We start from the raw sequence: 12,466 nt of genomic DNA on the forward strand, positions 1-12,466 counted from the left end.
TACTTGAGGAGTTTTATTTTTGGTTGCTACATACAATAAAGTGTAAATGACTGTTTCAGCAGTTTATTGTGTGCAGTTTCTGAGTTAAGAGCCAAATTAAGGCGATTCACCCACAACCACAGTGAGAGGCTGGGATTCATGTTGACTCCATTGCATTCAGCAGTACATCACGTCAATACCCTTATAAAGCGAAGGCTGACAGCACCACCTTTCTCAAACAGAAACACCCAGAGGAGCGTGTCACCCAATAATCTGTAAAATTAGCATGAAAAGTGGTGTAACTTGTTCTAGTGATAAGAGTAAATCCCCAACACTTTAAACTCAACAATCAGCAATTTATTTATCCAACTCTCGTGGTGAACAAATGAACAAAACTATTAACAAACTGTTAACAGGCCAGGAGCAGATGGGTGGCACGGGTTTAGTTGGGGATCATGGACTGGCTGGTTTGAAGGATCTGTTCCAGGCTGCATGACTCCATAGCACTGAATGAATGGGGATCCATCCCAAAGATGATAAAGGTTTCGAGCACCATCTTAGGCAAATGTGTGGACTCAGTCAGCCAGCCAGTTCTCTCCAGGAGATTGTCTCTCAAGAAAGGAAGTGGTTTCCTGTCCCATCAGCCAGATTATCCAGTTTGGATTAGGTCCTATATTTCCAACAAAATAGGTAGACAGGGCAGTGTCTATAACAAATATGTTATTAAACTTGGAAGAGTGCTGAAGACATATACAAGGATGTTGCCAGGACTTAAGGGTCTGTGTAAAAGGGAGAGGTTAGACAAGCTAAGATATTTTTATTTAGAGCATTAGAGACTGAGAGAGGCCCTTAGAGAAGTGAAGAGATCGTGAGACGCATGGAGTGGGTGAATGCACTCACCTTTACCCCGGGTTGGGGAAGTGAGGGCTAGAGGGCATCAGTTTAAGGTTAGAGGAAAAAGAATAAAAGGGAATGTGAGGGGCAACTTTTGTTTTTACACAGACGGTGGTACACATATGGAATGAGATGCCAGCGGAAGTGGTTGAGGTGGGTACATTAACAACATTTAAAAGGCATTTGGACAAATACGTGGATTGGAAAGGTATGAAAGGAAATGGGCCAAGTGCAGGGAAATGGGCTTAGTGTTGATGGACAGTTTGGTCAGCATGGACCATGTTGGGCAGAAGGGCCTGTCTCCTGCTGTAGGACTCTATGATTCGCGTTTCTTTGTAGGTCCGACAGTTTTGAGTTTCCAAATGAACATCTCACTAAATCAGGATGAATAAAATCCAATCTCATTCGTCAGCTGTGATGCAGAGGTGCTGGTATTGAATTGGGGTGGACAAGGTCAGAAGTCACACAGCACCTGATGAAGGAGCAGCATTCATGAAAGAGCAATGTTCCTAAAGCTTGTGATTTCAAATAAACTTGTTGCACTGTAACATGGTGTTGTGTGACTTCCGACTTCTTCAACTCTGGCTTTGTCTCAAACTTGATGGGATACCTTGTCCAACTCAGCATATTTTATCAGTATCGCTTGGAGGAATTTTTTTAAGATTAGATTCCCTACAGTATGGAAACAGATCCTTTGGCCCAACAAGTCCACACTGGCCCTCTGCAGAGTAACTCAGCCAGACCCATTCCCCTATCCCTATTCCTCTACATTTACCCCAACTAATGCACCTCACCCACACATCCCTGAACACTACGGGACAATTTAGATGGGCCAATCCATCCTAACCTGCACACCTTTAGACCAGGGGAAGGAAACCAGAGCACTCAGGAGGTAACCCATACAGATGTGGGAGGGGCATCGTGAAAGCTACACACAGGCTGTCACCCAGAGGATGGAATTGAACCCAGGTCAACATCATGAGGCAGTGATACTAACCACTGAGTCACCATGCCACCCCTGAGCCACATAGGTGGGCTTGGGAGGTGGATGTGGGGGGAGGAGAGGGTGAGTCCAGCACAAAACAACAAAAGCCCACTGCACCCACTGTCAGAATAGGCAGGAGGTTCAGCTCTGGGGGTGACCCACTGCAGCATCACTGGTGGAATCTGATTGTTGGATGCACTTGTGCCCCTGCTGGTGCCTCCGCAAGTTGCAGGACAATGTGAACCTCCGCCCGCAGTCGGGGCAGGCAAACGGCCTCTCCCCGGTGTGGACCCATTGGTGGGCCAGCAGTTTGGAGGAGCGGGTGAACCCCTTCCCACACTCGGGGCAGCTGAATGGCCTTTCCCTGGTATGGACCCGCCGGTGGGACAACAGGTCAGAGGAATTGCTGAAGGCCTTACCACACTCTGGGCAGGCGAAAGGCCTCTCCCCCGTGTGGATTCGCCGATGTCTCAGCAGGTCGGAGGAATTGCTGAAGGCCTTCCCGCACTCTGGGCAGCTGAAGGGCCTCTCACCTGTGTGAACCCGCTGATGGGCCAGCAGGTTGGAGGATTTACTGAAGGCCTTCCCGCACTCTGGGCAGCTGAAGGGCCTCTCCCCCATGTGGACCTGCTGATGGGCCAGCAGGTTGGAGGAATTGCTGAAGGCCTTCCCACACTCTGGGCAGCTGAAGGGCCTCTCCCCCGTGTGGACCCGCCGGTGCCTCAGCAGGTTGGAGGAGTCGCTGAAGGCCTTCCCACATTCGGGGCAGCTGAATGGCCTCTCCCCCGTGTGGACTCGCCGGTGCTTCAGCAGGTCGGAGGAATTGCTGAAGGCTTTCCTGCACTCATGGCAACTGAAGAGCCTCTCCCCTGTGTGGAATCGCTGATGGGTCTGGACGTTGTCCACCCAAGTGAACCCTTTCCCGCACCTGGAGCAGCAAAACATCCTCTCACCAGTCTGTATTTGCTGGTGGGCCAGCAGGACACAGGAGCAAGTAAAGCCCTTCGCCTGCTCGAGGCAGGAGAACGGCCTCTCCCCAGTGTGATTGCACTGATGAGCTGCTAGGACAGGTGGGACACGGAAGCCCTTCCCGCAGTCGCCACACTTCCATGGTTTCTCAACGTGGCGTGTTTCCTCAGGTTTCTCCATGGCTGAAGCTTCAGCTGCACACACACACACGTGTACAATCCCGCAGTGAATTCCTCTATCCACGCAGTAGAGTTGTTTCAGGTTCCACACACAGTGCGCTGCAACAGTAGGGTCTTTCAACCAGTCCCCCCGTACTCAAACAGGAACCAAAAAGAAAGCTTTGCTCCTTCTCACAGAATCATAGTTGAAAATTGTTGCGGTCCTGATGGATTGAGTGACTGTCAGACATTGATGTGAAAGTGAGGACTGGAGACGCTGGAGAGTCAGAATCAAAAAATGCGTCGTTGGAAAAGCGCAGCACGGCAAGCAGCATCAGAGAAGCAGGAGAATCAACATTTTGGACATAAGCCCTTTATCTGTCGACTTTGAAACTTCGGTCTTCAGATAGTCTGTAAGAAAAGATTACAAAAGTCATTACTGCCAGTCTGGTTAAGAATGAGACATCAAGGCATTTACACTGACACCAGAGAGAAACTGAACATATAGATGTGGCAAATGTGAGTGGCAAGCCAGAGTGATAGAGATATGTAGCACAGAAACAGACCCTTCGGTCTAATTCATCCGTGCCAACTAGATAACCTAACCTAATCTCGGCCGATTTGCCAGCATTTGGCCCATATCGTCTGAACCCTTCCTAATCGTCTACCCATCCAGATGCCTTTTCATGTCATAATTGTGCCAGCACCCACCACCTACTCTGACAGCTCTTTCCTTAAATATGCCACTTTCTGCATGAAAGACTTATCCCTTAGGTTCCTTTGTTAAGTTCTTTTGCTTGAGCTTCTTACACTGCAATACGCCAACTTCTGTGAACAACCAAACTTTACTGAATAAAGTACACGCTGTGGAGAAACTCTTAACACCCTTCGTAATGCTTATACACTACAGTACAAAAAAACACCCTTAAACAAAGTAAAACTGAAACAGAGGCTTACAGTTGAAGTTAGAAGGGCAGAAGGAGACAGTGCTAGCAGCCTTTCTCCACACAGTCCACTGCTTAACTCACCCAAACGAGACTTCAGCTTTCAGGACTGACCACTCCCCTTTCATTGTACAGGTCACTTCTAAAACATAAAAGCTTTGGCCTCAAGTCTCATCTGTTCATATCTGACCAAAAATGCCTCCCAATACAGTTTTACATCTCTGTACTAAACCAGTCGCTTCGGAGCCCGGGTCTTTTTACCACCCCTCTGAAAAAAAACCAAGGACACAGCATCCTTAAGAAGAAGGACCAGCTTTGTGACAGAGGGATATAGGCCAAACACTGGCAGGTGGGATTAGATTAGTTTGAGAACATAGCATGGAATAGTTGGACTGAAGGGACTGTTTCTGTGCTGTTTGACGTGGTAACTGTTCTGAAATGGTCTGAAAACTATTTTCTTACCTTCCCCCATAAATATCCACTTCTTTGTTGCTCCAAAATCAGATGAACTCAGCCTTGAATATATTCAATGATCCTATAACTGCAGGAAGACTCCCCACTTCTGAACTCAATTCCTCTTGCTAATATACCACTTGCCTTGCTCATTGCTTGCTGCACCTATCTGACAACTGGCAGTGACTAGTATGGAAGGACGCTGAGGCCTCTTTATACACATTCCTGATGAAGGGCTCAAGCCTGTAACGCTGACTCTCCTGCTCGTCGGATGCTGCCTCATCTGCTGTGCTTTTCGAGCATCACACCTTTTGACTCTGATCTCCAACATTCGCAGTCCTCACTTTCTGCACATCCCAATAAATCACCATTTAAACAATGCATCTCCTTTCTGCTTCCCCCGCCTCGCAAGGGAATGCTATCACTTCACATCGTGGCCCTGCATTTTCCATGAGGTTGCCAACCGCGACACAGACTGGCCAAACTCTTCCAGAATCTGTCCCCTCCATAAATTGTGATTGAACGCGAGAGATAGACACAATAGGGGGCTCTCTGATTAGCGGGAGGACCACGCTCTTTCCGGTCCTCCAGGGCTTCCTATTGGCCCAACAAAAGAAGAGCACGCGCAGGTTTTGCTGACACCGGCGAACATGCGCAGTGTGTGTTGTCACCGAGGAGCACGCGCAAGATGCTGTGTGAAGTTGCTGGTGTTCCTGACAGATTTTGTGCCCAAATGACAATCAGAGACAAGAAAGGCTGGAGCGATGTTTTATATTTATCCTGCGGCTTGACATTTTATTCCTTTTGCATTTTATTTGACTATCCATCTTTTCCTCAGGGTAGGGGACTCCCAAACTGGAGGGCATAGGTTGAAGGTGAGAGGGGAAAGATTTAAAAGGGACCTAAGGAGTAGGGAAAAAGTGAAAGTTAATTCCCCTCAAGAAATACTCTTTCCAAACCTGCACATCTTTGGATTGTGGGAAGAAACCGGAGCACCCAAAGGAATCCCACGCAGAGAAGGTGCAAACTCCACTCAGTTACCAGAGACTGGGATCAAACCCGGGTCCCTAGCGTTATAAGGCAGCAGTGCTAACCACTGAGCCTGTTCAGAAAAAAAACAGCAATTGATTTATATTAGGGTGAGAGGGGAAAGGATTAAAAGGGACCTAAAGGGCAACTATTTCACTCAGCAGGTGGTGCGTGGATTGAATGAGCTCCCAGAGGAAGTGGTGGAGGCTGGTACAATTACAATATTCAACAGGCATCTGGATGGGTATGTGAACAGGAAGGTTTGGAGGGATATGGGCCAAGAGCTGGCAAATGTGTCCTGATTAATTTAGGATATCCGATTGGCACGGAACAAACAGTTTGTTTCCATGATCCACTACTCTATGATTCTATTTCTACATAGTCAGAACTGTTATGACACGGACTGCACTCCCCCCACTAATTTAAAACCAAAAAAAGATTTACCCCATGTGCTAATGTGAAAATTCAAGAGGTAAGGAACTGTTTCCAAGTCACTATTTAAAGTTTTATTTAATGATCTAGGACACTAACTTGCAAGTGGAATTTATAAAATATGCCATGTATTGTCTGCCTGCAGATTGCATTTTGCTCAAAAAATGCACAATGTATCTGCAAGTACAAATTCACCCCATAGACCTGTGTGTGTGTGTGTGTGTGTGTATGCGCGCACACATGAGAGAGAGAGAAAAAGTTTAGTTCCATACTGTATATCTCTATGTCTATTGCATAACAGATGCTTTTATTTCTGTTGATGTAAATATTGTTATAAATCACAGCTGGGTACTAATACTCAAATGTAAGGGAGAGAGAATTCTTCAATTAGGGCACTACAAGAATCCTAGCAGACCCCTATTTCAGGTTTACTTGCCAATGAACAGACACAAACACCTATTTAATTCAAATTTTTCGCCTTTTTTGTTATATTTTCTGGTATTATGATACTCGGTGTCTGGATGGTTTACAGGCTGGGAGACTGTAGGTTGGACTTTGATTGACTGAATGTTTTATTGTTCCGGAAGGTGTCGAAGGAGGTTAAAGCTTCAGCAGAAATGAAGCACAGCTGAGAACAGACAACAACTGTGTGGGAACAGGAAGATCAACCAAGGACATAGAAACCAGGACCTGAAATCTGAGCTGACACCAGACTGCCCTGTGGTCAGTGCTTTGATTAGCAGTGTCAACCCTCTACCTTTACCTAGCTTCCCATTTGACTTGAATGCCACATCTCCCCTCAATATTTAGGATCCAATCCTTGTCATCCTGAAGCTATGTCTCTGTAAGGAGTCTCAGATCATAATTATTCTCTTCAATGTGTGCAGTCAATTCATTCACTTTTGTTACGTTGTAGCGCTATTACGACAAGGGTAACCCCCTCTGCTAAATTAAACCAGCAATATAGAGATGATTCAACCCATGCAGTAATATGTAAAAGTTCGAGGGGCAAATAACTATCCCAAAGGTAAATATTTAAATTAAAAATTAACAACTTTATTCTTTGTGTCCAACAGAGAATATTAGAACTCACAAAAATGCCCGGTTTTATAGTCCAAAACATCAGATCATTTTATTGGTGTTAATATTATCAAAATACTTAATTCAAACTTGATTGGACTTTGGTATTTTGGGGCAAACTTTAAACGGATTGGTCGAATTTAAATTTGTTTGTGCCTCATGGCAACCCAGTTGCTCTATTTGTGTTGACCAAATATTACATTCTCATCTTGTTTAGAACATTTTATTCTGCTCAATTTGTTTACTCTCTTAAAGGTACAGTACCTCTACCCCTTCATAACAAGCACACATACAGATTCTGACCTTTTAGTTTTATTGTTAGTAATCTTTTGAATCCAGTTTTAATTGCTGGTACGTTTATTCTCCTTGTTCCTTTCTATTGTTCTCTGATGTCCATTTTCCACATCACTACATTGCTTATCTACCTTGATTTGGATTGGCCTTGCTAAATTGCCCTTGGTGCCCAGGGATGTACAGGTTAGGTGGCTTAGCCAATGGGAAATGCAGGGTTATAGTTGCGTAGTAATAGAAGCAGGAGTAGGCCATTGGGCCTGTTGAGCCTGCTTTACCATTTATTAAAATCGTGGCTGATCTATCCATCATCTCAGCTCTTCTTACTTGCATTATCCCGACCACCCTTGATTCCCTGAGGGGTGGGGGCGGGAGCAGGATGCTCTTTGGAGGGGTCAGAATGGACTTGATGGGCTGATTGGCCTGCTTCCACACTGTAGGACTTCTATGATTTACCGCAGTTGGGTTTGCCTCAGATCACAGCTCCCAGAATCTCCAACCGTCTGCAAATCGAAAGACAAGTCTCCCCCCCCGCCCTCTCGTATGTATGTTATCTAAATGCTTAATCATTTCTAGTGAATACAGCCCACGCCTCCCGCTGCTGCCAGTAACCTTTACAATGCTGATGTAACAATGCCATTCCTGCAGTACTGTAAACCGTAAGGCTTCTAACAATACCAGTTACTCATTCACCGCTCCTGATGGACAGCATTGGAAACAAAACGAAGGAGGCTGACAGAAATGAGCAGTTTAACTCAAAATTCCACCGAGCCCTTCACTGGGCACCCCAATCAGCACACTGTCCTTACTGCTGGTCAGCCTTAAAGCTCTTCACCCCCACAGTGCAATGAATTCCCACATTCCACCAAAATCCTAGATGTACTCATGTACTCAGTTGCTGTCTCACCAATGAAAGGTTTCATTGTAACTTTTGCTTCCAGTAAAGGCAAAACATCTTTGAAAGCTGCTCTGAAAGTCCAGTCTTCACAACAACACTTCTGTTTTCACGCAAGATGATTAAAGTCATACAGCACAGAAACACAGCCTTCAGTCCAACTTATCCATGCCGACCAGATATCCTAAACTCATCTAATCCCATTTGCCAGCATTTGGCCTGTATCCCTCTAAATCCTTCTTATTCACATACCTACCCAGATGCCTTTTAAACGTTGTAATTGTCGCAGCCTCCCCACTTCCTTTGGCAGCTCACTTCAAACATGCACTACCCCCGTGTGAAAAAGTTGACCCTCAGGTCCGTTTTAGATCTTTCCCCTTTCACGTGAAACCTATGCCCTCTAGGTTTGGAGTCGCCTACCATGGTGAAAAGATTTTGGCTATCCAACCTATCCATACCCATTATAAACTTCTGTAAGGTCACCCATCAGCTTCCAATGCTCCAGGGAAATTATCCCTGGCGTATTCAGCATCTTCCTATCGCTCAAACCCTCCAACTCTGCCTACATCTTTGTAAAGCTTTTCTGAACCCTTTTAAGTTTCACAACATTCTACCAGAGGGCGGCAACTGGAATTGCACACACTTTTCAAAAGTGGCCTAACATGACCTCCCAACCCCTGTAATTTTTTTTTAATTGGGTAATGCTGCGTGATTCCCCAGTTTGTATTTTTTTCTTTTTTTATTTAAAATAAACCCCCACACTACCGCCTAACTGCGGTAGCGCTTATTTAGTGCCCAGCACCCATGTTGTGTGTGTGTGTGTGCAGGTGAGAGACACAAGGTGCACAAATCTTTATTCAATTTCCACCACCAGGAAGATAGGAAAACCCGCGGGTGACAAGTGACAAGCACTGCCCTTCACATCAAAGGGCAATGATGTGTGCAGTCTCCTGTTTATTATTTTTTTCTTTTACTTTGGTCCAGTGACAAGCACTGCCCTTCACAAAGGGAATCTCCTGCTTTTTTTTTCTCTTACCCCCGCATTATCGCCTAACTGCGGTGTGCTTATTTTTTCAAATTTCAGATTACTACTTCCAAATTTCATCAAGGCTCATACTATGAGCCAGGCACGAGGAGAATGTGCAAACTTCACGCAGTCAGCAACCTGAGGCGGGAATTGAACGCGGGCCTCTGGCACTGTGAGACAGCAGTGATAGCCACTGTGCCACCATGCCGCCCAACCCCTGTACTCATTGCTCTGACCAATAAAGGAAAGCATACCAAATGCCTTCTTCACTATCCTGCCTCCCTGCAATTCCACTTTCAAGGAATTATGAACCTGCAAGGACACTTTGTTAAGCAAAACTCCCCATTAACGATGTAAGTCGTGCCCTGATTTGCCTTACAAAATGTAACACCTCACATTTATCTAAATTAAACTCATTCTGCCACTCCTTAGCCCATCAGCCCATCCGATCAATTCTAATTTATATTGAACTTCGTTTCCTCTCTCATCCCCTAAAAGCTGAGAATCTCCATCCCACACACACTTCCTCCATTCTGACTTTGCTGAACCTAATTCCTGCTGTAACTCATCCTGAAGGGTGTGGTTCATGCTGATTAACAGACTCTCACTCGGGGGAGGTGGAGATCTAATTGAAACAGACAGAATTCTGACTGGCCTGGACAGAGTTCAGGGGAAGATGTTCCTATTGGTAGGAGAGTCTAGGACCTGAGGGCACAGCATCAGAGTAAAAGGAATATCTTTTAGAACAAAGATAAGGTGAAACATTTTCAGCCGGTGAGTGGTGAATATGTGGAATTCATTGCGACAGAAGGCTGTGGAGGCCAGGTCACTGAGTAGATTTAAGATGGAGGTAGATGGTTCTTGAGTATCAAGGGGGTCGAGGGTTACAGGGAGAAAGTGGGAGAATGGGATTGAGAAACTGATCAGCCAGAACTTAATAGTGGAGCAGCCCTGATGGGCTGAGAGGCCTAATTTCTGCTCCTGTGTTTTATGGTCTCTTGCTGTCCTGGACTAGGAGTGTGCAAATTGGGAGCAGGAATAGGCCATTTAGCCTGTCGGGTTTGCACCAGCATTGAACAGATCATAAGTAGATATGATCTAAAGGGTAAAAACAAGGACTGCAGATGCTGGAAACCAGAGTCTAGATTAGAGTGGTGCTGGAAAAGCACAGCAGGTCAGGCAGCTCCTCGGATGCTGCCTGACCTGTCATGAAAATGCCTACATTCAGGTTAATAGGATGGAATTTTTTCCACTCGAGCAGAGGAGGATTATAAAATCAAGAGGGGTATAGATGAGGTGAATGGCCAAAATCCTTTATCTAGGCTGGGGGTTCAAGACTATGCAGCAAATCTTGAAAGAAAGAGAGGAGAAAGATTATAAAAGGACATGAGGGTCGCCATTTATTCCACCCCCCCTCCCCCTCCAAGAGAGTGGTTTGTGTGTGGAATGAATTTCCAGACAAAGGGGTGGATACAGATACAGTTAGAACATTTAAAGACATTTGGATTAGTACATGAATGATGAAGTTGATTTTAAATAAATGTAAAGCACTGGATTTTGGAAAAGCAAATCAGAGCAGGACTTATACAGTTTATGGTAAGGTCCTGGGGTGTGTTGCTGAACAAAGAGGCCTTGGAGTGCGGGTTCATAGTTCCTTGAAGGTATGCTTTCCTTTATCGGTTACAGCACTGAGTAAAGGAGTTGGGAGGTAGGTGAACCTCTAAGGGGAGCCTTTTCACACAGAGTAGTGCATATATGAAATGACCAGCCAGAGGAAGTGGTGGAGACTGGTATAATTACAGAATTTAAAAAGGCATTTGGATTGGTCTATAATAAAACGGATATGGGCCCGGGGCTGGCAAATAGACTACATTAGGATAACTGGTAGGCATGGACAAATTGAACCGAAGGGTCTGTTTCTGTGCTGTACTTCTCTATGACTCCAATATAAAGATTCAGAGGGATATAGGTTAAACACAGGCAGGTGGGTCCAGTTTAGTTTGAGAACATAGTCAGCGTGGATTAGTTGGACTGAAGGGTGTGTTTCTGTAACTGATTTGTACTGGTCTTGCCTCCCCCATAACCGTCACTTCTTTGTTGTTCAAAAATCAGATGAACTCAGCCTTGGATATATTCAGTTACTCCCAAACTGCAGGAAGGCGTCCCCACTTCTCAACTCAATTCCTCTTGCTAATATCCCACTTGCCTTGCTCACTACTTGCAACACCTGTCTGACAACTTGCACTGTCTGGATTAGAAGGACGCAGAGGCTCCTTTGTACATCCACACATCATTTCTGATGAAAGGCTCGAGCCTGAAATGTCAATTCTCCTGTATTTTCCATTGAAAAAAGACCTGGACTAACTTTCCCAGAGTCTCTCCCCTCCCTGGATTCACTCCGTTTCCCTTCAGTTCCTGCAAGTCAACAGCTGAACCCCGGAATGGAAAAGGGGTTGAGAAAAGAGCGTGCTGTACTCACAGATGTTGGAGAGAGGAAGGAAGTTGCAGTCTGGGGTGAAGCTCAATCTTCATTCAGAGAGAGAGGAGCAGCAGCAACTTCAAAAGTTCGTGGTCCTACTTCCGCGTCCAGACAATGGGTTTGCTGTGATTGGCAGGAGGACCAGTCTCCATCCGGTCCTTCAGAGCTTCTCATTGGTTCATCAAAACAAGATCACGGAGTGTTTCCGCTTTTTGCTGACACCGTGGAACATGCGCACTGCGTTGCTGACACCGAGTAGCATGCGCAGTACGGAGATGTTGGCATTACTGACAGATTTTCAAAGATAAAAATCACACAATGCCACGTAGTCGCCCAACGGGTTTATTTGGAATCACTAGTTTTCGAAGCGCTGTTTCTTCATCGGTTGGTTGTGGAGCAGAATCATATCACACAGACTTTATAGTAACAGGATTGCAGTGTCATGGGATGTAATATTAAACAACTTCAGCTGACCTCTACCATCTTTTAGAATGACCATGTTAGTTTTGATTCCTACATCTGTAAATCCCAGAACTTTTCAAAAGTTATGTTCTCAAGATAGCTTTTAACAATAGGTATCATCTCAATCAGATAATGCATTGAAGGTGTTAAGTTAAAGTCTGTTTGTGTCCCAATGTTAGGTCAGACGGATTCTATTTCTATCGTGGTATTACAGAATCTTACGTGTATGCGTTTTTGTGCAAAATAAAATGCGATTCTGCAAGTACAAATTCAACCCACAAACTTGCATGTGTGTGTGTGTGTAGGAGAAACCGAGTGATCATGTGTGTGTGAGAGAGTATAATGGGTTATAAGTCTATGAGAGGGTGTGTGTGCGTGCGTGTGTGTGT

The 12,466-nt window shown here is 45.3% G+C and overlaps 1 protein-coding gene across 1 annotated transcript; it reads right to left on the reverse strand.

Annotated features, from left to right (window-relative positions):
• Nucleotides 1-314: 314 nt before the first annotated feature.
• Nucleotides 315-11,712, reverse strand: LOC132808624 (gastrula zinc finger protein XlCGF17.1-like). Its single transcript, XM_060822184.1, has 2 exons — nt 11,616-11,712; nt 315-3,396 (listed from the first exon to the last, which is right to left on the reverse strand). Exon 2 carries the CDS (start codon nt 3,005-3,007, stop codon nt 2,000-2,002), a length of 1,008 nt encoding a protein of 335 aa, XP_060678167.1. The 5' UTR covers nt 3,008-3,396; nt 11,616-11,712; the 3' UTR covers nt 315-1,999.
• Between the last annotated feature and the right edge of the window lie 754 nt (nt 11,713-12,466).

Source organism: Hemiscyllium ocellatum, assembly GCF_020745735.1.
Source record: "Hemiscyllium ocellatum isolate sHemOce1 chromosome 27 unlocalized genomic scaffold, sHemOce1.pat.X.cur. SUPER_27_unloc_8, whole genome shotgun sequence".
Lineage (NCBI taxonomy): Eukaryota > Metazoa > Chordata > Chondrichthyes > Orectolobiformes > Hemiscylliidae > Hemiscyllium > Hemiscyllium ocellatum.